General features: G+C 54.2%; 2 protein-coding genes across 7 annotated transcripts in view; one reads left to right on the top strand and one right to left on the bottom strand.

Annotated features, from left to right (window-relative positions):
* Nucleotides 1-471: 471 nt before the first annotated feature.
* GPRC5C (G protein-coupled receptor class C group 5 member C) lies at nt 472-23162 on the bottom strand. 6 transcript variants are annotated; one of them, XM_074319942.1, is made up of 5 exons: nt 23041-23162; nt 8146-9228; nt 5742-5836; nt 3502-3651; nt 472-1963 (listed from the first exon to the last, which is right to left on the bottom strand). In XM_074319942.1, exons 2-5 carry the CDS (start codon nt 9194-9196, stop codon nt 1931-1933), a joined length of 1329 nt encoding a protein of 442 aa, XP_074176043.1. In that variant the 5' UTR covers nt 9197-9228; nt 23041-23162; the 3' UTR covers nt 472-1930. The 6 variants fall into 6 exon arrangements, with proteins under 6 accessions (XP_074176043.1, XP_019596004.2, XP_019595998.2 ...); XM_019740445.2 differs by lacking the exon at nt 23041-23162 and adding an exon at nt 21803-21929; XM_019740439.2 differs by lacking the exon at nt 23041-23162 and adding an exon at nt 15493-16671.
* Nucleotides 15300-24942, top strand: part of BTBD17 (BTB domain containing 17) — a 51292-nt gene continuing 41649 nt past the window's right edge. The window contains exon 1 of the mRNA XM_074319943.1: nt 15300-15433. The gene's annotated coding sequence lies outside the window, so the exon portion shown is untranslated. The remainder of the gene's footprint in view (nt 15434-24942) is intronic.

Below are 24942 nucleotides of genomic sequence, written 5' to 3'. Positions count from 1 at the left end.
GGCCAAGGTATAACAGTTAAAAATATATATTATTAATAAATCCCAGAAAAATTCTTAATGGACACAGAGATTCAGGGGTAGTAATTCCTCACCAATGGAGGACAAGGTCTTTTAATTCCTAGCATTTATGAAGTCCAAACGACTCTGCTTTGAGCTACACGGTTTGACAGAGTGGGCGTGAAATTCACCAAGGTGTTGGCCTGACCTTACCTGCAATGGGTTCTGGCCTATTCTGATTTTCGTCCATTCAAAGCTTGTTTGTGATGCAGCTGGACCACTTCTGTCTTCTCCACTTGGGAAGGGCTGGAGTGAGCAGGGGCATGAGGTATACCTGAATCCGGGCAGGCCTGCATCTTTTAGGAGCCTCCCCAGCAGGACCCCAGGCGACGCAGACTATGAACAAACCTACATTCACTGCAGGCCACTTCCGTGGCCGCTTGGCGCTGCAACAACTCACGTGAGACTATCACCTCAAAAAGCAAGGTAGTGCCTTTATTCACCGTAAGGGATCTTGGGGCCACTAGCCTAGATCAAGAGACGTCTGAGGTGCACCGAGCTTCCCCTTCCCTTCCATCAGAGGGAAGTTATACTCCATTCTTGGAACTGAGCAGCCCTGTACAATGGGGGATTGTCTTACGTGGATGTATAGCCCTACTTCTATCTACGGGGCCTGTTCACCCATCTAGCTCTGGAGAAATACTCCAGTGACTAAGGCACAGGCTGCTGGGGGCAGGAGGGTGGCACTGGAGCTGGGACTGACTACAGGGTGCGGTTGGGCACAAGCCAGCTCACCTCCACTTCTCTTGTCCTCGCCCTCATCTTGGCACCGAGGTGCTGGGCCGAGACCTGAGCACCAGGGGCACACCTGGGAGCCCCCCCAAGACGAGCCTGCTCTGCCTGGTACCAGAGGACAGGGAAAAGCCAGGGAGACCCATCTAGAGAGGTTCCCGAGTCTGGAGCTGTGCACATCTGTCCTTGGTGCCAGCAACAAGCAGGTCCCACAGATGTCCCTCACTTCCCTGGTGGCCGTCAGGACCCTCCGGAGCACATCCTCGGCAAGGGGAGCAGCGGCAGCATGTACAGGTGCCCAAGGTGAGGTAGAAACCTGTATTTCTGCCCATCCAGAAAAGGTACAATGTTCAGTCCTAAACCCCACAGGTCTGTCCTAGAAGAGGCCTAGACTCCAGGGCTCGTGGTCCTAGACACTCAGCTGGTCCCTGAGAATGCAGCCCAACCCCCATCCTGTGTCTTCATGGGACCCAGTTCATCGAAGGTGGGGAAGGCATGGGGAGGGGGGTCACGGGGCACGGAGTGAAGCACCACTGGGGCTCAGATCCCAGACCCACAGGCCATGAAGTGGAGTGCTGTCTGTCCAGGCCTCCAATGAGCTCTGCCCCAGCTCAGTGGCCTTCCACAGTCCAAGTGGTGGCAGAAGGCCCAGGACCAAATTCCTCCACGGTGTGGCTCCAAAGATTCGTAGAGGAGGTTCACCTGGATTCACCGAGGCGCAGAGAGGGGCAAGCTGATGCTGGACACCAAAAGACGGCCAGCAAGGCCCGCGGTATGAAGACAAGAGCATCTGTGGATGGCCGTCTGGGAAGCCACAGCATGAGGACACCGGGACTGTGATGTGGGAGGAGGGTGTCACCAGGGGGCTGGAGGCAGGCTGGTATGCAGGCAGCTCCCTGTGGCCTCAGTCACTTGGGGACCAGGAGAGGCTGGGCAGGGCAGGAAGGGGGGTGGTCCTACAGCCCCAGCCATATGCCTCGGGGTTTCACAGGACCATCCCCCCTCAGTCCACTGCTCCAGGTCGGTGGCCTCCGGACCCTCCCAGCTCCAATGACAAGGGCAGGAAAGGTGCTGGGCCCTGCCCAGCCTGGACACAGGAATGAGGACATCAGGACGATGTGTAGTCCAGGGAACAGGGCGTCTACCATCTCGTTCTATTTTGTGGGGATTGAGCCTAAAGTAACCAGAAAGAACAAGAGTCAAAGGGGACCCTACCGCTCGGGGCCCAAGGACTAGTTTATACTAAAAACAGCGCTGGAGTCCCCGGGGGGCTGGTGCAATCTGACATAGAAGGAAAAGCTTGGGTGAAGTTTGATTTTTTTTTTTCTCCAGCAACCTTTCTCTCCTTTCCAACAGAAACATTTTTTCCTACAACCGGTGTCAGAAAATAGCTTCTGGTTAGTTAGGGAGAAACATTCCCAAGCCTGGGAGGGGCGGGCTTTGCAGCCTGGAGCCAGTGTCCAAGGGTCAGGACACTGCCAATCACGCACGACCAGGCCGCTGGGGCCCACAGACTGTCCCAGGACCACTGGATGTCAGGGTCTCGAGAAAACCTGGCCGGTCTGGGTGTGGCCACTTCTAAAGGCTGTGTGGACTCTGGGTCAGTCTGCTGACCTGAAAGAGGGGGCAGGAAAACAATACCCCTAACTTACCCCAAGGCCTCTTCTTACCCTAAAATGATACAGTTCTGGGATTCTCGAATCTGGAAAGGAGAATACTGTCCAGTCCACCTTTCCGAGCAGTCGGGAGACCGACAATGAGCTAATGTGAAAAGGTTTTATCCTGGGCAAAGGAGCATTTTAAATCCTTCCCAGGAGTGAAACCAACCACAGCCTGGCCTGGTCCTTTCCACTTTATAAACCCACTTCGTAATGTGATTTAAGAGCACGGAGCACAGCGATCCTTCCATCTCGTCTCCTAAAGGATCTTAACCACCGTTCCCGCCGAGAAGGGCTGAAGTTAGCCTGTATCCCCTTACACACGCCTTCCACTGACTGGACTGCCTACTGGGGGGGTCCCCACATATGGCCAGTGGAGGGGAACCCAGAGCAAAGCTGCCTGCTTTCAGACAAGCTCAGATGCTGGACTAGACCCCAGACGGGAACTGGCCCAGAAGTTCATTGTGGGCACACAGGACAGACAGGGACAGTGGCTCAGCTGGAGATTCCTTCACTGGATAGAGGCGTCAGCCACTTAACTGCACAGAAGGAAAACTCACAGCAGATTCACGGAGGAGCAGTTCACCAGAAACCAAGAGCCTGGGTCAGAAACGACATTCCCAGAGGAAGGGTTACTAAAGCAGAAATGTGTTTATTAGGCACCTTGTTCCTCACAGAGGAGCAAGACCCCGGACAGAAAGCGCCTGTGAAATCTCTCGAGGTTGCAGGAATCTCCACGAAGACTCTAGAGAATGTGGGCACTGGCAGGCCACCACCCCAAGAACACTATTTGGCTGGAGCATGACCACTGGAGGGGACCCTGGCATGAAGCTGGGGTTGGTTCCTCAACTCCACAAACACTGAGGAGTGGGTGGGGGTACCCAGGTCACCCACTCAAACATTGGCCGACAGGGAGGGCCCCACGGCTGAGGCACAAGCTGCCCTGAGTCAGCAAGAGGGGACCTGGCCCAGGCCAGGTCCCGAGGGCCCTTCCCACATCTGCCTGTCGCCTCCTGGCGCCCACTCAGTCCCACACGTAGGGGTTTCTAAAGACCTGAGAGTTCTTGTCATCTTTTGGCGGTGTGGCCACCTGGTGGCTCTGGGCCGCATACATGTCTTCAGCCCGCAGGGTTGAGTTGGCACTGCCCATCACCTGGCTGTTGGCGGTGGCCCGTGGGAGGATGACGTCGTAAGCTCCTTCGGACTGGAAGGAAGAACAGGCGGTCTCACAGCCAGGTTCCGCCAGGGCGGATGCACAAACACGCCGCTTCCTGCAGGGCTGTGCCTGCCAGCTCCCCTTTCCCCGTCCTCCACAGACAGGCCCCAGGGTCAGGCTTGGATGGATAACTCCACCTCTGGAAGTGGAGGGCCTGACCTCTGACCTGAGTCCCTTATCTTACCCAGCAGAGGGCCAGGCCTCTGAGCATTCGAACGAGGCGCCCTCCCCTCCACTCCTTTCCCCTCCCTCCCCTCCCCTCCATTTCCTGGGGTTTCACTCAGAGACTGACCCTTTCAGATGAAGCCTCTTCTCTCAAGCCCCCTCCGTCTCCTCAAACCTTGGGGTCCAATGGAAGGTGAACCGCACTGAGCTGCTGTCACCTGTCTGGAACTCCCAGACTCCCTTCCTCCAAGACTCTCTTACCTGAGTCCCCCCAACAGCACGATAATACCCAACAGCATCATAGCTGCTGGTGTGCCTGGTGAAGGACACGCGCTTCTGTCAGGCCCTGGAAATGCCCACACATTTCTTTCTTATCCAGGAGTCTGGGCCGGCCCATCTGATTTGCGACTTAAATCCCGAATGGTTTTGCGTTTGAGAGTTTTAAGGTTTTGGAGACCCAAATTCTCTGCCTGAAACGTGGTTAGAGCTGCACTGGTCCTGTTCTTATGTGGCTGAGACAGAGCTATCAGGTGCAGAGGCACCTATCCCAGCTGCCACCCTGGAGAGAAGGTGAACTCCTGGCCCCAACCTGCCTTATCTGGAGGGAAAGAGCTGCCACCAACCCCCTGCAGCTCCAGGGCGCCAAGTGGCCTTGGATCTGTCCCAGTGGTCTCCAACTCCCCCTCCCCTTGTAGCTCCTGGAACGTCCAGATGGGCATTCTGAAACCTGGTCTGAACCAGAATCATCTGGACTATTTGTCAAGCCACATCCACACCTAGTTGTGGGGGCTGGTAAATGTTTAACAACTGGGGTGGGGAGGGAGGAAGCCCGATCTGCAGTGTTTGCAGGTCTTTGTACGTGGTTACGCCCATCACGGCAGATTCTAAGTCATCAAGGTGATGTCACCGAAGAGATGCTAACCATGGCTCCCTCACACCACTAGCCCCACCCGATCTGCATTTTTAGCAAGATCCCAGGTGATGGTAATGCTGAGTGTCTGGGGACCGCATTTTCAGAATCACTGTGATACTGCTGGTCCAGCTCTCCCAGCCCCTTCCTGTTAGTGAGGGGTGGTAAGGTGAGGGCACTCTGGGTGGCTCGGGCCTGGAGGACTCCCTCATGTTTCAGACACTCCTTTGCCCATCCCGGCTCCTGGCTGGTGGCAGGTTCAGGCTTAGGGAGATAGAAGGGCTGGGGTTGGCAGTTTCAGAGACTTTTGCTTCACCGGCCCCCGGAGCTCACAGGGGGAAGGGATGAGAACACCACCCTGCTGACCTCCCTGCTTCCTGTTCCCAGCATCCTGCCAAGGCAGGTCACTGACCTCTCCCCAGAGCGACTGCCAGGCCCGGAGGAGGAACATATATGGAGTGAGTGCATTTAACTCACCATCTTCCTGTTCCCACCCCCTCCCTGCCTAATGGAGCATCTGGTTTCCAGAACCCAGGGGAGGTGTGAGGTCGAGAGCGGCTGCCTGCTGGTAGGGGGAGGGGAGCTGAGGCCCTCTTGGGACAGCTGTGGTTGAAGAGTAAATACCTTCCCAGACCTGCTACTTGGCCCTCCGTCCCTTTGGGGCCACCAAGAATGACACCTACCTTAAACTGCTAAGGGTGAAGCGAGTAGCTGCCACCAGCTCAAAGAGCCCGTCCAGCACTCTCCACAGCATGCAACCCCAGTCAGTGTGACGCCCCAATGACAAGGTGTAACTGAAGGCCGTGAATGCATCAACTCCAGCAAAAGGGCATCAGAGCCGGGGCTCTGGGGTCCCCGAGTCTGCCGTACTAAATGGAGACACCTGCCTTGTCCCTACACCTCTACCCCACCCTGCACTGGCCACATGGCCCTCTCTACCCACCCACTGAGGCTGGGCTCTGTGGCCCCAGCAGGGCCATGGGGACCCCGGGACCCCACTCACCGGGCCTTTGTGCATCAGGGCCATCTCAGTGGGCTGGTACACACTGGTCAGCAGCTGCCCGTTGTACCCACTATATGGTGATACTGGTCTCTTGGCTGCAAGGAAACAGGAATGGTTGGGGGCTGGGCTCTCAGCGCCCTTTCACACACTCGAGCAAGGCTCCACGGGGGACAGGGAGACAAAAGAGGGGACTAGGACCCCCAGGGGTAACATCTAACCCAGGGAGGGAGCCTGGCCAGGGGTGGCCAGCTTGGGGGTGAGGCCGTAGGTGTGGGGCCCCTCCAGAATTCAGCACCCCTTTGCTCAGGTGCATGGGGAGCACGATGCTGCTTGTCTTTCCCTCGGGCTTTCCTGTAGTGTGGGACTCCCCCCCTTCACCAGTCAGCTCAGAAAACTGTTCCTGTCAGCAACCTTCATACTCCATCCGCCCTGGGGGCCAGAGGCCACAAGGGGCACATGGGCCTTCGGCCACCTTCCAAGATGGCCAGCCTCCAGCTCTGGCCTCTACGGCTGTGGGCCAGCTGCCAGGCGCTGGGACATAAACAGCAGAGACCCCATAGCCCAAGACTCCTTATGTCTTCAGGGCACAGCTGGTGCTGAGTTCCCAGGACCCACAGTCCAGAGTCCCCCAGGGGCACTGTATGCACATCCTGTCCTGCGGCCCCTGGGCAAGTCTCCAGAACTATTTTCAGCTCCAGGAGCCTTCGGTGTGTTGGTTTCCTGATGTATTCCACCCTGCTGGGCGCTCCCAGGGTGTCTGAGGAAAACTGCTGACCAACCCTGGGACCCAGGAGCAGGCTGGGCTGCGAGGGCAGGGGCAGCGGATGTCTGTCTCCTGCAGGCTGATGGCCCCACAGCTCTGAGGGACCACAACTATATTGGGCTTCTAAGTGCCGGGTTCACTGGATTGATTTTTCCATTCGGGGAAAAAAACCCTCACGGCCCCAGAAGTGTTTGCCTTGAGAGGACAAAGGCTGGGAACTCTTTGGCCCTGACAAATAGGCACGGGGTGAGATCAGAGGTAGGGGCGGCAGAAGCTCCTCCCAACACTGTTCACAAGCCCCTCTCTCCTGCCAGCCTCATCAATTGTCCCTCACCTCACACACCCTCAACTGGCCCACTGTGCATGCCAGGGGCCACCCTGGGGGGCAGATCAAAGAGCAAGTGCCTGGTAGGACAAGGGTCACTACTCTCCTCAAAGCAGAGATTACGGAGATCTCAGTTTGTAGAGAAGAGGCAGGGAGACAGTTCTCCGATTCAGGAACTTTCCCTGCTTCTGACTCTGACCTCTGGCAGAGGCCTCAGAGCTGGCACTTGACAATCAGGCAGGTAAAGTCTTAAGCCCCTGAACAGCTTAGTCAGCAGTCTGGAGTCGGGGGCAGGGCTCTGAGGCTGCACCTCTCGATTTCCAAGTCATGTCAGATAAAGAGACTGTAGCCAGCCTGCTAAGAGGCTGCTAAGAAAGCATGCACAACACAAGCAACAGGACACATCAGGAAAGGCACGTGGCACACAGCAAGTACTCAAGAAATGCCAGCGGTCCTCGCAGTTCACAAGTGCCAGAGAAATACTCCTTCTTTGGGGAACTGGGAGCTCATCTGGCCAAGTGTCCCGGAGAAAGGCCACCCCCATTCCTGCCTCCCCAGGGGGGCTTGGCACAGGCTGCAGAGGCTCCACACCCCCTCCTGCCTCTTCCACCCCCAGGGGCAAGGGTGGGGAGGGGAGCGCTGACCACCATGGAGTGCTGGACTCTGCCAAGAAAGTCTGTCCCATTAACAAAGAGCTGGGGCAGGAGCCTGGGGACAAGCCGGCTGGATAGTGGGCGCTGCTTATTAGATCAGTGCATGGCATGAGCGCTTTCATTAAAAAGAAAAAAATATAACTGAAAAGATTTTTAAAGGAAACTAAGACAACTGTGGATATGTACATTAATGAAGGATACTGATAACAATAGTAAAATAACAGTATTACACACAGCTAATGGCTAATACTTTTAGAGTACCTTCCAAGTGCCAAGTACATCCATGAATTAACTCCTATGAAACAGGAGCCATTATTATCTCCATGTTACAAATAAGGAAACCGAGGCACGTGACGGTACAATACCAATCAACACTGGTCAGTTCTGGGATGAACAGGAAGAAATGGGGTAGAATTGTGGAAAAAATTGGGAGAAATTTGTTTTATCTGCAACGTTTCAAATTTTTTGGCGAAAATATATTCATGCATTACAGGAGTATAGAAAAAAAAAAAACCTTTCAAAAAATGGAATTTAGGGACTTTAAGGCAGAACACTGTAGATGAATCTCCAGAACCTTCCATTTTGCTCTAGACCAGCCCCTGTCCTGCAGTAAACGATGTGGAACAAAAGAAGGAGTCATGGGGAGGGTGTCCCGCGACCTACCTGAGGCTGGCTCGTCCATGGAAAATGCCTTGTTCTCCACAAACATACTCTGGCCCTTCTGCTCTTTCAGGATGGTGTCATAGCCCACGCCCCGGGTGGGGTATAGGTCCCCTTGGTAGCTTTGCTCCGGGCTGGCCTTGGTCACCTGGGATACCTCGGGGATGACATAGAAGAGCACAAAGGCCCAAGCATTGGCAGCGAGGGCAATGGCCAGCGTGGGGTCGTCCCAGGTGGGGCTGTTGTGCTGCTGGTTGCCGTAGGTGTACATGACAATCCACACCACCCAGATGGCGATGGACATGGCCGTGGTGAGCAGCACGAAGACCCCGTGCTTACGCCAGCGCTTGAAGCGGCCACACAGGGTGGGCCAGGCCCCCGTGAAGGCGCCCAGCAGCAGCAGCATGACGTAGATCAGCGCCATGACAAAATCCATGTTGGCGATGGCGCACGGGGAGGCCGCGGCCCTGCCGGCACTGCCGTTGCCCAGAGGCCCGTGCTCGCCGCCTCCCCGGACCAGGGTAATGACCAGCCACTCCGTGTTGATGATGACCTCCACTAGGGTCAGCAGCAGAGCCACGATGAAGATGACCCAGCCCCGGGGCCCATGGTTCTTCCGGGCCAGGAAGTTGAGGGCAAAGACGTGGGCCACCAGGCAGGAGAAGCAGATGGCGAATAGGACCCCAAAGAGGAACCGCCGAGAGGCACAGGTGGAGAAATCAGGCTTCACCACGCAGGCAAACACGAGGCAGAAGAGACCCAGGGTTCCCAGCAGGAAGAACACTTGGGTCCCCAGAAGGCTCCGCTTCTTGGTGTCCTGCACAAAGGGGAGGCTGGCCACGAGGATGATGGTGAGGACAAAGGTCGTGACGACGCCCGCCCCAGCTACGGCCTCCAAAATGATGCCCCAAGCCCCGGAGCGGTCACATAGGTTGTAGTAGAGGGGGTTGAGGTCCGGGCTGCAGCCAGGTGGGGCATGGTTCTGGGCCTGGGCCCCTGGGAACAGGAGGAGAGGCAGTCCCAAGCATGTCAGCAAGGCTTTGTGGATGGCCATCCTGGCTCCCAGGCCAGGCTCCCACTGGGTCCCTAAAGACACAAGGAGAAAGGCAAGATCAGTCCTCCAAAGTCAGACTCTGACACCCAAGGTGCTCATTCTCCCACCCTGAAGTGGGGCAGGCAGCGCAAGTTGACCATAAGATTGTTCCTCTGGGCTTCAGAATCCTTCTTAACCCAGAACTCCTGGGAGGCATAGCAACTGACCAGAGAGGCAAATGAGATGAAGCCCATTTGTCCTCCCTATTCCCAGTCACGGAAGAGGACAAAACTGTCACTGAATTTTCAGGTCCCTCCTTCCACCAACCATAACCTGAGTCCAAATATCCCCTGAGCGCTGGCAGCTGCGGGGGTGGGGAGTGAGGGGGTTTATGAGCAAGCTTATGCCACCCATTCAGCACTTCCTCTCTCGCCCTGGTACTTCCAGCGTTCAATCGGCCACATACTACGCCCCTAAACTCCTTCCCTGTGATGAATCAGCCATAGGTTCACTCATTCCATCATTCATTCCACAAATATTTAACAAGTACCCCCAAGTACCTGTGACAGGCCTGCCCTGCAGTCAGAGAAAATGAAGACAGCGGAAAAGCTGTGTTTATCAGCACTTTCCCGAGTCCTCCCTACCGCTCCCCTTTGCTGCCCTTCATTTCCCCACTTTTAGTGCCAAGGCTTCTCTTCAGAATCCAAAGTTCTTTGTCTAGCTCAATTGCTGAAGTCTCAGAATAAACTAATTTTCCAGCTAGGGCGTTAATGACTTAATGCAAAACTTCTCCTCTGAGACACTAACATTTTAACATTTTAAAAAAAACGACAACCAGGCAAGAGCAATGTAAAACCCAAAGGAATGAATCTATAATGGAAGACTTTCAAGGATTGTAGCTGGAAGGCAAGAAAGACGTCTTTTACTCACACTAGGGAGCTAACTTGTTACTCCAGCTGCTCATCGACCTGTCCCGGGTGTCAGCTTTACCAAAGAAAACCAACCCTCTCTCAATACCAACTGGATATTTCCTGTGTGAAGTGGAGATAAAGAATGTGGCAGGTGAAGAGAAATTAAAGACCAAATCAGTCTTTCCCAATCAAAGGCTTTACATTTACTTGGACAAGAGAAAATTTAAATGCTCTAAAATGCAAGTTATAAATTCTAAAATTCTATGAAATGCAGGTACTCCACATTTAAATCATCCCGTATGTTCAACTAACTAGTTATGACCCTGCCTCTTCCTCTCACCTCTTGGGCCTAGAACTGTCCAGAAAGACAGCACCCAAGCTTTCCTGGGCTGGTAGCAACCACAAGTGGTTGGCAAGGGAATGGCATGATCCAGCTCTATCCTCCCTACCACCTCTTCCTCTTTGTGTGTTTTTGGGTGTTTTTTTTTGGGGGGTGGGGTGGAGGGAAGGTTTTACTCCCTGATGTTTTCACCATTCCTGGTTACTTAATTTCTAATAGGCAAACAAAAATCCTAAATCTCAGTCGATAAAAATTGTCTCTCTGTAATTGATAAGTGGAAGGACACTGCTACTAAGTCAGGGAAAATAAAACTCACAAATGAAGTGAAACTGATGTAATAATAAAGATCAACAATTTTCAACGTCCTTTAAGATAACCTACATGCCCCTTGAAAATATTTCAGGTATCTCAGTCTTCTCAGCTACTGCCACATCTTTCAATTAAGCTTGCTTTTCCCATTAACGGTATTTTTTTCCTAAATTAATTTCAATTACAGTTGACATAGACTAGTATTATGTTAGTTTCAGGTATACAACAGAGTCATTAGAAATTTATACACTTTACGCAGTGATCACCGTTAACTCTTAATAAATTAACATTCTTATGTGAATTTTACTATTGTTTTCCTAAACAACTGGCACTGTAACAGAGCTAGTCTCTCTTGACTTCCAATGTAAAAGCGAGTTTCCCCTATGTCATGACTTAAATTAGCTTTTGTGGGAGACTTTGTGTAATCGTAAACCAATAAAGCACACACAGTATTTGCAAGTGCTGGAAAGAGAAAAGAGGAGTCAGGAAGGGCTAATGGGTAAGAAAGAATATTGAACGACTCCAGGAGGTAATTCACAGGTAATATGTTATGAGATTCTATGCACTCAACCCCATCTTGGGCGTCTCTGGCTCACAGTAAAGCAGCCAGAACTCGAGGTGACGTTGGGAGCTGTGGCACTGAATGCTGAGAATGGCCACCCAGACTTGGCCTCTGGGAACCCGCACATCTTCAAGTGCTTTTCATCCTACCTCCTTCTTCCAGGTTCCGGTTTAGAACAGGCAATAATTCCAAACCTGCAAATATTTACTGTGCATCTGTGAGACAAGGCCCAGTTGTTCTCAGAGCTTTGGAAATATAAAGAGGAATAAACACAGTCCCTGACTTGCCGGTATTTAAAAATCTAATAGGAAAGATAAGATAGGTCTACAGGAAAATTACACTAGGAAGAGTAAGATAAGTGCTGCACAACAGAATTTATCTCTAGGGGACAGAAAGGTGCTACAGGAACACAAGAGGCTCTTCCAGCTGAGGGGCTCAGAAAAGACAGAATGAACACCTTCCCTCAAGTTCACCAAGTATAAACTAAATCGCTGGCTGACGTCAGATTAGAAATGCCACAGGGAAGGAGCATGGGGCATTATACGAAGGCGATGGGGAACCACTGAAGGCTGTCTTTCGTACAGTGGGGGCATAACCAGGGTTGGGCTTTAAGATTTGACTCTGGCACAAAGAGCCCAGGCAACCAATTTGTTGAGGGCACATTCACCCGGTTTAAAGATCGAGACCAAAGGTAAGCCATAATGGGTTACCTGAAAGATCCTTTCCAAAATAAAATCTAAGGCCTGGTTGGATATAGGGGGAAAGGATGCTAATAAACCCATGATACAAGTTCTTTTCTGTTAACAGCCACGTCTTACAAAACCCCAAGCCAGTGTGGGGAAGGAACAAACTTTCCTCTACCCTCAAGGTTCTTCTGGCTGGTCTAATAATCAAATAAATAGACGTGAGACAGATTGGCGAAAGGACCAAATTGAATATATACATATATATGGGAACCCCCGTATACATGACAGTCAGAGACCCTCCCCCCATCCCTCCCACCCCCACTCCCAAGCACAAGAGACTCAGAGTTAGAAAGGGAACACGGCACTTAAGACATTCTGAGCTAATGAGGTAAGGTGCCTCGAGGGTTTCAAAAGTTCATTCACAGGATGATTAGAAGAGCAGACCTTTAGCAAACAGAGGTTTGCCCTGCCCTACAGATAGGTCAAAAGAGGTTATCTCTGATAATTTATTATGGACGAGGCCCCTAATTCAAGTTCTCTTAGGTAGTTAAGGTAGGGGCGGGCAGAAGTGTCTCTTGAGTCTGTGGCTAGGCTACAGTTGCCTTTAGCTCAAAAAAATCTGCACACCACAGAGGCACATCTTGGGGTGACTCCTTCTGGACCCATACACCAGGTTCCATTTAACCCGGTTACCCTGGTCACTCCTTGATCCACCTTGCTCTTAGACCCACACCCACCTAACCCTGCAGGAAGCCACGCACTAGGCCAGGGCCAGAGAAGCTTCACAGCTCTCACCCCGATTTCCTCTTAACTTTGCCATTGGTCCTGAACCTTACCCTGCAAGTCTCCCGTCTGTCGGCCCCACCAACAAGGGAACTTCCAAGGAAGGAAACCAGAAATTGCCTCTGCTCCCCCATCCAGGTACCATGCTGCTCAGTTGCCCTGAAACTTACCAGCCCCATGAAACAAACCATTCCCACCCCAATATGTCTCACTTCTCTGATCCCTGGTAAATGGAAGGGCAAGAATATACCAGCTCGGCTGGAGAAATTAGGCCAGTTGGACCTGGCTCTTGTCCACTGCCTAGGACAGTGACCCCTGGAAGCCAGCAGCAGACTTAGTGAAGGAAGCTCGGAAGAATATGACTCCAGGAGTCCAGATTCAGCCAGTCTGCGGATGCTACCTTTTAAGATGAAGGGGAAAAGGATTTCAACAAAATGGACCCAGCTCTGCCTGGAGACTCTGCCTCCCATGGGTCCTTAGAGCCTGAACCTCTAGGCTGAGTCTCCTGAGACCTGAACATTAGAAGCACGTTTGCACGTGTCTTCCCCTACCAGGCTCTTAGGTCTGAGGATAGAGAAGAAGACGCGTCCCCTGCAGGACTGAGAGCCTTGCCTTGAACACAGCAGGCATCTGAAAATCATTCCCTAACCACGCTCAGTGCCCCCTTATCCCCACCCCAGGTCTGCCTCCTTCATTTTGGAGTCACATCTTCTGCTTTACAGTTCTCAGTGGGAGTGGGAGGTGGCCCTCCTTCTGTCCCACCAGTTTCCCTCTGACATGGCTGTAGCCCAGCCCCAGCGGCAGATTATCTTCTGGACAAAAGGGCCCTTTGCCTCACCTCCCTGGAATCAGTCAAACAAATATTTTTAATCACCTCTGAAACCAGCCTTTCCCCAGGCTCAGCCACTCAGCCCAATCCAGTTCCAGAACCCCCTTCCGCCCTCTTTCCCTCTCCAGGGCAGCAGAGAGGCCTCAGGGGTGCCGGTGGGTTCAAGGCCCAGCCAGCCCTGACTGGCTGCATCCAGAGAGGATGAGGCAGCCAGGCCCTCTCACCTTTCCAGAGCAACCAACTTCCTCACCCCCCACCCCCAATTCACACAAAGGCCTGAGAACCATACTGAAAAGAGCACACTGGGCTTCACATTGCTGCCCTGGTCAGTCTTCCAGGCTTAGGGGCACAGAGTAAGATACAGACCACAGCCAGTGGTTACCTTCAAGGGTGCCATGACCCTTGAGAGCTCCCTCTTGGACGCACCTATGCTCACCCAGGAATCCTCCTTCCTCCCTGTCTGTCACCACTCAGCAGCCTGTCAGGAGAGATGGATGGACCCAATGACAGCCTTCCCACCTCTTCCCCTCCTCCTCCTTCCTCTAGGACCTGAGATGCCTGTGCCTGTAGGGAGCCACCTCAGTGCCCAGGTTGAGGGGCTGGGAGGCACCCTGGAACCCCAGCCTGGCCCTCCACACCAAGGGTGGGCTCATGGGCCAAAATTCCATGAGCATTCTGAAACTTGGATGTCCCAAACCAAGGGTCTGTTCTGGAATGTTCCCCACTAGCACTCCCTCCTCCACCCCCAGCCACACATCATGGCTCATGGCGGGGCGGGGGGCGGCTTCAGGAGCACAAAACCATATTTCCACATATTCTGGTCCCTGTGCTTTAAGGATCAAGACTCTGGCGTTCTTAAGTGACTGGGTTTTCCTGGATATGAAACTGCAGGCCTGGGGATGAAGGGGCGCTACTCAACCTGAGGCTGGAAAAGCCATTGGGGGTGGGAGGGCAGGGGATCCAGAAGCCACGCTGCCAGAAGTAGAGTCTCTTTGATTGTCTGAAACCCCAAACTTGTGGCAGGAAGATTCTGAGGGTTGCCCTCTTCACTCCTCCCGTCCTCCACTGGGGTCTACACCGACGCTCCCCCGGACATCGGGACAGAAGGCGCAGGGCAGCCAGCCAGCCGCTCTCCCCCATTTCCTCTGGCCACAGAAACCGGCCCTCCCCATCCACGGTAGCGGGCGGCGGAAAGGACAGCTGCCCAAAGTCACTATTGACTGTGGATTCGCACAGAGCGGCAGCGGGTTTGGAGGGAGCACCCCTTGGAGACCCTCATCCGGGAGTTCTCCCCCGCGCCTCCCTCGGAGCGCCGCGCCGGACTTCCCGCACCCGCAGTCCCCAGCGGGGTCCGGTTTGGAAAGTTTCTGTAACTGAACACTGTTGGCGTGGCGTCCTCCGCCCCTGGGCTCTCCACCCCCCGGGCTAAGCCCTCGCCCACTCCGGGCCAGACTGACCCGACTCTTCCGGGCGGCCGAGGGGAGGACGGAGAGGGAAGGCAGCAGCCCTTACCTGGGACGCGCAGCCGGCCGGGCTACGGCGCGGCGTTTGGGGCCAACTCCTGCCCCAGGCGGGGCGCGGGCGGAGGTAGGAGGGACTCGGCTCAGAACGCAGGGCCAGGCCCAGCCCTGGCCTGGGGTGGCGGGGCCCAGGCGGGGGCTCGGGGCGCGGGGCCTGCCTCTCCCCGGACCGTGGCTGTGCTGGCGGAGCTCGGTCGCTAGCTCTAGCGCTGGCCTCTCCCCGCGCTCGATTCCTTTCTCTCGGCGAGGGTGGGCCCGCGCCTGCATCACCGTGACATCACCTCCATTCAGGCGCTTATCGGGCGACCGCAGCTCCAGGTATGTGCAATCGGTTTACACTGTAACAAAGCCCTCCCATCCCTCCCCCTCCGACTCACCTCCAGGCTCCGGCAAGTCGCACTTTCCGGTCGGGGAGGGAGATCGGAGTTTCTGGCGGAGCTGGCAAGTGAGTTGTTGCTGTTTACTGCCACGCCCCCGCATGCGGGCGCGCGCACACTCACGCGCACTCACTTTCTGGACTCAGCTTTCTCTCCCGAAAGCAGTTTGGGGTGCAACCCAGCGCACCTTGCGGGCCGGACTCTCCCTCCTCGCATTTTCTAGAGCGCGGGCGCACACGCGCGCGCGGGGGCCGCCTTGGTGCGTCTCTCGGTGGCGTACATCTAGCCTTTGTCACCTTCGTCCTGGCTCTCCCGTGAGACACCCACCGGACACAGTTCGCAGCTCCCGGCTGGAGCGAGGCGCACTCTCAGACACAAAGTCCGCCTTTGTCACGCCTGCTGCGCTCCCTCCCCTCCCCGAGCTTGCACACGTGGACACACCACACACCGAGTGTCCGCTCTTGCACGCGTGGTCCTTCCCCAGCACCCAGGCCACCAAGTATGCGTGGGAACACCACAGTGCGCGCCCCTAATGCGATGGGCTGAGCTCAGAACCACTCAGGACGGTGGGCAAATGTCGCCCTGGGCCCGACTACCCAGCGCCTGGGTTTCCTGCGACCCTCCCCCCAGAGTCGGCCCAACTCTGAGCGCGCGCTCCCCTTTCCGTGTCCCTGTTTTTTGTTCTGACTTGTCCTAATTAGCCTTCACGCTCCTGTTCCCCGAGGTACAGTATTTAACCCGGCCCCTGCGGTCTCTGCGCTGCGGGACGCGTGGGCCGTGCCTCCGAGACCTGCCCCTCCCGCGGCCCCGGGACTTTTCCACGAGTTCGGCTCTCCCTAGCTTTCTCCACGCCCCACCCCTAATCCGTGCCGCGGGGTGGATCAGCCGGTTGCCACCCTTTCCCCTCCGGCCCGAATAACCAGCAGAAAGGGAACCGCAGAAATGGGGAAGCGAATCCAAGCTGGGACTTCCCCGGCCCAGTAAACAGGAGATTTTTCAGCTGCCCTCCCCCGGGGCTGCGGGCTCTGCGCGAGGTGGGCTGCGCAGTCCCCGGCGCCCAGCGGGGCCTAGTTAGCACGCGCTGGAGGCCCGGCGGGGCCGCGGCGCACGGGGAAGGGAGAGATTGTTGGGCCTGGCCGGGGCCCAGGGGACGCAGAGGGAGGGCAAGGCGCCGGGTCTCCGGGGTGCTGGTTCTCGTGACGCCGAGTTGCCTGGGGGATAGCCAGCGGCGCGCGGTCGGAGCCAGCCGGTGGCGGGACGTGTTTGCTCAGCCTGTAGCGCCGGGCTAGGGCGGTGGGGGGGGGGGGGGAGCGGAGGTGGGAAGAGGGGGGCAGCGGGTCACGGCTGGGGGTGGGGTGGGGGTGGCAGGGATGGGGGAGGGGTCCCTGCCAGGGTGTTTGAGTGCCTCAGTCTCTGACAACCCGCAGCCTAATTCCGCGAATCACCCTGAGCTGCCGAAGCGATAAACCTCTGGCCGGCTCCTGCCGTCGCACACCGGCTTTTCGGACGCCAGCAGGGAGTGTTTGCTTAGCGGCTGGAGCTGGCGGTGGGGCCCAGGTTTTCTAGAACCTTGTCTCTCCCTTTCTGTGCCTTGCCCTCGCCGGCTGGTCTCGGAAACGTGGCGAAGACTGAATTGTTTCAGTTCTTTTCAATATGAAGAGGAAAAGCATCTTTCTGGGGCAGTTGTGCGTTTGCTCTCCCTCCCCTAGCAACAGCACCCACCCCACAACTCAGGTCCCCCCCATGCGAGGGTGTGCAGACGCTTGTAAGGTCCAGGCAGCTGGGTGCCCACCACGAAAAGGCGAGCAGCTGGTCAGACCTGGTGAAATGGATAAGTCACTCTGGCTTTATTAAAAAGGCTTCCAGTGCTGAAATCAGTTTGCTGGGAGGGGTCGCTTATGAGAGTGACAAGCCAATTCAGAGAGCCCTGGGAAAGGGATGAGGGAACTGGTCTGAGAGAGACCTCTCGGAGACAGATGAATTGCAGATCTGTCTCAGTTTACATTCAAACTTTGTGAACCCCTTCACTCTACAGAGACCTTTCCCAAGAGGCAAGTCTTCCCCCTCACTCTGGCCCCAGAAAGGGGGAAGGTAGGGGTACCCAGTGCCTGGCCACCCACTGGGAGTCATTTGGACAGAAGCCTGGACACCCAAGCGGCTGAGCTCTGCCCTCAGCCAGCCCTGAGCGGCAGATAGCAGTGGAAATGTAGGGCAGTTTTCTGAGAACTGTTTGCTTGTTCCCTTTTCTCCCCATCTCACAGCGGAACAGGATCTGTCTTCAAAACAAAGCCAGGCCCTTGGGGCGGATGGCCTGGGCCTCTAGGTCTCCAGGATCCCCGCACCCTCAGCTTTATTCCCCCAGCCTGTGATCCGTGAGAGGTGGGGAGACTGGAAGTGGACATGGTGAGAGCCTCACCCCGTGATTCAGAGGGTGGTGGGTGCTGCTGGGCACAGCAGGCCTGGAGTGACTAGAAGGGAAGTTCTGTGGGAGGTGATGTGGCTTTCCAAGAAAAGGGTCATCTTTGCCCCCAAATGCCCCTCACCCAATTTAATAACCCACAGGCATATAAGCCTTTATGAATGTCATTTTCACCTAATAATACTTGGAGAAGTGGACCCGTATGGGTACTGCCCACCCACTGCTCAGAGAGAGCCGGGATGAATGAATTGGAAAGGAGTATCTTCCTCTCTCCCTCGCTTCTCTAATATGGTGCTTGAGTTCCTGCTGGCCCACTGAAACTACTTTCATTCATTGGACTGCTTCCTTCTTTGAGCTGCAAGAGTCTAAGGTACTGACCAGGCCCAGGGGTCAAGAGCAGCTCTGCCGCCTGCCAGCTGTGTGACCTGAGCAAGTCACTTCATCTGAGCCCCAGTTTCCTCTAAAACCTGTATAACGCCACCCCCACATCTTGTTGTAACATCTAGATGAAGCTGTGTTTAAAGGTTCCTCAAACAAACCTGGCACTTACAGATGCCCAGGGGTGAGACTCTCCTTTCCTAGTCCTTCCCCTCTGAGCCTTAGTCCTGTCAGTTAAAAAGGCCTAACAGTTTTTCACCCAAACTTGTAAAAGCTGCTTCTCTGACAGCCTTTTGATTCTGTCTTATTATTTATCAGAATAGCCTCGGCATGCCATGCTCTAGGTCTTCATCTGTATTGTTCCTTCTACCTCCAACATCCTTTCCCTCCCACCTCCCTTTCTTGGACCAAAATCTTAAACTCTACATCAAAGCTCAGCTCCAGTGCCCCTTCTCTGCGAAGCTTTCTTTCCCTTCCCAGGAAAGAACTATGTGACCTGCCCTGTTTACCCACGGCTGATTATACATTTGTTTATTTTTCATTGATCCTAGTGTATCGTAATCAGCTTTCTAAATTGTCTCCCCAATTAGACTGTGCCCTTCTCAAGAGCAGGGACATGTCTCACATCTTGTTGTCCCTGGCATCTGGCCCAGAGCTTGGCCCACAGCAGATCCATTATTCTATGACCCAAACAATAGCAGCAAGGGTTGAGATACAGCCCCTGGAGGGCAGCCCACTGCAGACCTTCCCCTCACATCAGGGGCCTTGCAAACAGCCCTGCACCTGCTCGCATCTGCCCTGCCCACGGGGGCCAAGCCTTCCTGGGAAGCAGGCAAGCCCCAGTGCCTGGTGAAGAAGTCCACCTTTCTGGGCCAGCAGAGCTCTGCGTCCGGAATCCAGGGTGGGGCCTTCCCTGGGGTCCTGGAGCACTAGGGGTCAGTTCTGCTCCCTAGAGGGACTTCCCTTTTGCCTGGGGAGCAGGAGTCCTGGAGTGCAGTTTCAGCTTGCAGAATCTCTTTCAGGTGCCATTTCCTCCTCTGGCTGTGGGAGGCCTGCTCCCCCTTCCAGGGGGTGGAGTACCCCTGGTCTTGCAGCCAGTGGAGCGAGAATAGTTCTAGTTCCGAGAATAGTTGCTCACTGAGCTGAGGGTGGGGCTCTTGGCTACCTGACAGGTGGGTGCCTGGAATCTAGTGCCAGGCCCCGACTACCCCACCACCAGCTGGTAAACAGATTTTGCATTTGCCCTCTGCTTGCCCCGGCCCCTGTATTAACTGGTTACTGCCCAGGCTTCTGTGTCTGGATATGTGTCCTTTTCTCTTGGGCTCCTAGGACTACCTGCTTGGAGCAGCAGGTGCCACCTGGGTTTCTGAGAGGAGCCAGGTACCAACATGACCCCTTAAGAAGCAGGAAGCCAGGGGCAGGGCACAGGTGAATGTAATGCTCATTCACCACAACCAGTTGCCCATGGGTGATCCTTCTGGAAATGTACCCGGAAGTGGGCCTTGGGCAGAGCCTGCAGGAATGTCACCTGATCCTGAGCCCCCACAGTGGCCACAAAATCCTTTCCCTGTCCCCCCTCCTGTCCATGGCTCAGTGGCCACTGACCAACTCCCTGTGGAAGAAGAGGGCTGGATTTTCTGAGCTGCCCAGGTCTGGGCAGTCTCCACCAACAGACTGAGTGAATCTAGGAACCAGGGTCAAAGCTGAAAGTCCAGGATTCAGGCCCCTCAACCCACCCTCCCCTTCCGAAACCAAAAAAGAAATGTGCAAACAGTGTTGTGTTTAGTTCCCCCAGACCTTCATGTAGAGTCTTACCCCAGATCTGAGAACATTTCAGGGTGTACCCTCTACCTCATCCCAGTAGCTAGCTACACACACCCAAACTGATAACCCCTGCGTGCAGACTTCCTACCACTCCCCAACACCTGCAGCCACCCTGAAACCCCCATACATGGTGGGACACTCCCCGACTTAACCCAGCACTCTGCTCACAACACCTTCCCTGGCTCCCACTGCCTTTAAGTGAAAAGACCAAACTCCCTGGCCCGGCATTCAAGGCCTCTGCAACCTGCATCGACCTGGGCTCCAGCCTCATCTTCCTCCTCTCCCCCACAGGAAGTGGCCACTTGGGCCTGAGGTCAGCTCTGAGTCAGACCACCACACTTGCCTTCCTGTTGCTTCACTCACTGTTGCCACTCAATCCAGGAGGCCCCCACCTTCCTGCCTCTCTGAATCAATCCCCCTTTGAAACCTTTGACTCCAGCCAGAAACTTTTGCTGGTGACCCCACCCGGTAGTCCTCCCTCTGCTCTCCCTCAGCCTCCGCCTGGCACTGCTTTGCACTGTTAGTTATATCTCATGCATAGATCTCTTGTCTCCCTAATTCTGTGATAGGCTCAGTGGAGAATGGACTCTAGATTTTATGTCTATTCTTCCTGGCAGCCCCTACAATATTGTATTAATATACATATTAATGAAAGTCGGCAGTAAGTATCAGTGGAATGACTGGCCAAGCAGTGGGAGAGGCCATCAGCCTTCCCTCGGGGGAAGGTGTAGGTTTGGCCTTGCTGCTGTCCTGAGCCCAGCACTCAGCTCCTGGCTCCCGCTGGCTCCCAGAACCCCAGGCCAAGAAGTTCAGGGCAACGCTGGCTAGTCTGATAATGCATACCCGTAACAGCTTACCTCTGTAGCACTGTACAATTTTCAAAGTGGCTTTTATATATATTTGATCTTTACAACCCTATGAGTTCAATAAGGCAGATAGTCTTATCTCTATTTTATAGATGTAAAAACTGAGGTTCATAAAGGCTAAGTGACTTGCCATGGATCAGAGCCCATTTATTTGAACTCGGTTGGACTTGCATATCACTGTGCTACACCCCAGAGCGCTCGCTCATCTCTTGGCTAGCTCTTCGTTTTCTGCCTTATGTTTGTTCAGGTACATGTCTTATGTCCCCAGCCCGGGTATAAGCTCTTTGAAGGAAAAACGTGTGCCTGATCCCTCTTTGTGCTGCCTTGGTGCCTCGCCCATAGTGGGGCCTCAGGGAATATCTATGAAGGAGTAAATAGATGAAGGCTTTGCACAGGCCAGCACAAGAGGATGCTCGCAGCAGGGCTGGTGTCAAGCGGGCAACCTCCCTTCTCAGCTGCCCTCCCTTCTCCCAGCAAGCCCTTTACCTTCGGAAGACAGCGCCGTGCTGGGCAGTTGTCCTGCCTGTGGCAGGGCTGTGTGTCTCCCTTTCTGTCCCTTCTTCCTTCTCCAGCCCTGTTCTGGTGGCCACCAGCCCCTATGAGCACCTCCCCTCTGCACACACTATAAACTGCCCTGCCTTCCGGGCCACTCAGTCCTTCACCAGCCTTGCCAGACACCAACATAGTTCACTCAACAGCATTCAGAAGACCCCCCCTCCCCTGAGATTTGAGGGTGCCCCTGACTCTCGAACTCAGCCTGGATACCGAGGAGATGGGGGGAGAGCCAGGGTGCCACGGGAGAGCCAGACGTGCCCACACTCACCAGGGATGGTGCCTCCAGCAGGGCAGGGCCAGCCAGCCAGCTGGCTTCTGGGTTGTACCCCGTCCCAGCTGTTCCCTGCTCTGCTTGGGGCTTGACTCGGCTCCCTCACCGGAAGCCCAGCTGTGGAGTAGCCCGAGGCTGCCGGGAACCTAGCCGTGCTATTCTGGGAGCGTGTTGGAGCCCCGGGACGCCTGGCAGCAGCTGAAATTTCAGCCCTTTTGGTTTCCACGCTGATCTTCTCCCCTCTGATGAAAAGGCAGAGTTCAGTCATTATGTAAAGTCCAGAACCACTGATGGCGTGTTTGAGGGTCTTAATAGCAGCTGTGGTTAGGCTAAAGTGGGACCTGGCCATAAATAGTCTATACTTCAGCTCTCTGATGCAACAGCCTTGGTTCTTGCTGTCACTCGTGTGGCCCATAGTCATTTTCCTTTAGTCTTACAATTTGCCCTCATACCCTCCTGCTAAATTAACCCATTCGCAGGCGTTCTGGCACAGTCCCTCCAGTAAAAGCCAGTGATGGGTTTCCTCTGAGGGCCTCTTTTCTCTCTTTTTAAATTGAAACTGCATGATTTGATTCTGCAGTGTAAACAATAAAGTGTCAAGACTGAGTTTAGGTGACAAAAGATTCAAGTCATAATCAAACCCACCTCACAACAAAATTAAGCCCTGTGGTTAGCCCGGTTTTGGAGAGCCCTCAGAGTTGGTCCCGAGATGATGTGGCTGGCCTCATGTGGGAACAGGACGGCGCCAGGATGGGAAGAGAGCCTACCCAAGGTAACACAGTGATGGATATAAAGGTTAAGCCTGGTGCTCTAACTTCCTATCGTTTTAGAACTGAAAGGAGCCACAGAGTGGTTCAAAGAGCACAGAACTTCCTTATCTGTAAAATGGGATAATAATTGGCTGCCACATGATTGCTGTAGAGATTACTTGAAACCATAGATCTGAGAGCCCCTGGCCCAAGTGCCTGGTGATTCAAAACCTCCTGGCCCAGCCTCATCTCCGTCCGCTGCCCGGTCTGTGTAGGGAGAAGGCAGCTCGTAGAAAGGGTGGAGAAGCTGATCCTTAGGCCTTCTCAAACTTAAGTCACCGTTTCAGAGTTGTTTGTTTAAAAAGCAGATTTCTGGATCCTATTGTGGACTATTGAACCCAAGTCTCTCCCCAAGAAGCTTAAGAGCCTATTTTACAAAATCCTTGCCCGCCCCACCCCCAAATGTGAGGCATGATGTCCACTGACCTTGAGAACGAGTGAGGCAAGGTTAAACGAAGAATTGTTCAAGTCAGCTCAGAGGAAAAAAGCAGAATCAGAGGCAATACACAAACAACATGGATGCCCCGTGAAGGATTCTGTCGTCACAGGTGGTGGGCAGGTTCCCTGCTTCTCCAAGAATGAAAGACTTTGAAGGATGGCGTAAGGGTGGAGCCAGGGTGAGGAGGCACACAGAGATCTACGAGGAAGTGTTGCAGGAACCGAGGGCCTGCAGCTTTCTCTGTTCCTCCCCACGCCCTCCCATGCCCTGTGCTGAAGGGATGATAGTATCAGGGAGTGGCTGTTAGGCCCCTCTCGTGTCTTGCTCTCCGGCCCCTTTCTCAAGTATCTGCTAGCCCTGTCTGAAATCATCCCAGTGAGGGTATGTTTCCTTGGATTTCAAGGCTCACCACCATCACAGTCGCCAAGAGCTCATTATTACTCTAGGTTTCTGAACCCACCCAGACTCTATAGATGCACAACTGCTCCAGGTAATGCTTGTGTCTGAGAACGTTTGAGAGCCACTGAAATACAAATCTCTTGTGATTTACAAGCAGATGCTTCATAGGAGGCTACAGTGATGGGCGGAACTATGGGCTGAGGAGCTGCGGTGGACCAGAGGGTGTGTGGTGGGAGAGCAGTCTGATCAAATGCATGCACTCCTGGGAACAGGTTTTGAGGGGGAGACAAGTAGAAGAGTAAATCAGAGGGTGGAGTCCTGAGGGGGTCGGTAGCGCTGCCCTGAGAAGCACTGGCTGGACGCACAGGATTTGAAGGCCCTGGGGAAAATGAGTAACTCAAAGAGATGGCTTAGAACTCAGGCTTAAATACCACCTTCAGCTAAAGACAACGGAAGGAAAGGTATAGGGGAGGTGACCAGGAAAAGTATTGTAAAACCGATAAGATTTGTTACGAAGATTTACATCAGTGCCTTCTTCCTGGATAAGAGTCTCAAGATTTACAGCCATCCTTCCTGGTACTGAGAGGGAGACACACTTACAAATGGAGATTTCCTTTATAAATGTGAATTTCCCTTACAAAAGGGTAACTGACTACTTTCAGAGCTTCTCCTGAGTAGGCTGTTTCTCAAAATAATCAGCTCAAAATCATCCTTATGCTAAAGAGGCATATTTTGGGACTGCCGTATTCTGCCACTCTTTCGTGACAATTTAGGGAAAATCACACCCAGTAACCTCCCTTGGTGTTTTACAAGGGTTACACCTGGCCATGAGGCTTCATTAGAAAGTGACAAGCACACCTGCAGGTTTTTGCATCCAATTTTCATAGGTGATGTTGCTCTTTCAAAGGTAAAATTCAAATGCCACTGCCTTCTCTTCTTTCTGCTCTTTTTTCCGTTGCCTCACTCACTTGCACCCATTAGCTGCCTCCTGCTATCAGATGTGGGGCTGAGCTGCAGTCTCGGAGAAAACAGGGAAGTGGGTGCTTTTTCTAGGGGGCCCTTGGTTCCTGGGCCTCTGCTTATTCAAGGTCATCTTGATCTGCTTAAACCAAAGCAGCTCGTGCAGTAGAGACTTACTCCCAACAACCCTTTCACTCTAATACTGGATTACATTTCAAAACAGTTGTCCTGCTCTCCCAGCCATTTCCTAACCATGGCTGGAAATGGCTCATTGCGTCCTTGGACCTGCTCTGGCAATGAAATGTGATCCAGAAAAGCCCCCTCAGGGGGTACCCAGCCTGCTGCTGCCTGCCCTTCATGCCTGTCTAACATCTCTGCTGCAGGGGCTGAGGGGTTCTCCTTCCAGGGCCAGGGCCACAGTCTGATCTGACTGGCTGTCCCCCTGACCCCAGGGCAATATGCACAGCCAGCTGTTGACAGTGCTTCACCACTAAAAAGGCCTGCGGCAGGTGGGGGGATGCTAGAAGTGA

This window comes from Rhinolophus sinicus, linkage group LG15 (assembly GCF_036562045.2).
Source record: "Rhinolophus sinicus isolate RSC01 linkage group LG15, ASM3656204v1, whole genome shotgun sequence".
NCBI lineage: Eukaryota > Metazoa > Chordata > Mammalia > Chiroptera > Rhinolophidae > Rhinolophus > Rhinolophus sinicus.
The sequence above is the reverse complement of the archived record's forward strand: the minus strand, read 5'-3'. Positions and strand labels throughout refer to the sequence as shown.

Excerpts from the sequence above, each read along its gene's own strand:
- GPRC5C (XM_019740439.2), bottom strand. The coding sequence starts at position 15,595 with ATGCGGGGGCGTGGCAGTAAACAGCAACAACTCACTTGCCAGCTCCGC. Across the intron at positions 5,837-8,145 it reads CATGGACGAGCCAGCCTCAG|CCAAGAGACCAGTATCACCA; the intron begins GTAGGTCGCGGG and ends GTTTCCTTGCAG. Across the intron at positions 3,652-5,741 it reads CCCTGATGCACAAAGGCCCG|TCCGAAGGAGCTTACGACGT; the intron begins GTGAGTGGGGTC and ends TCTTCCTTCCAG.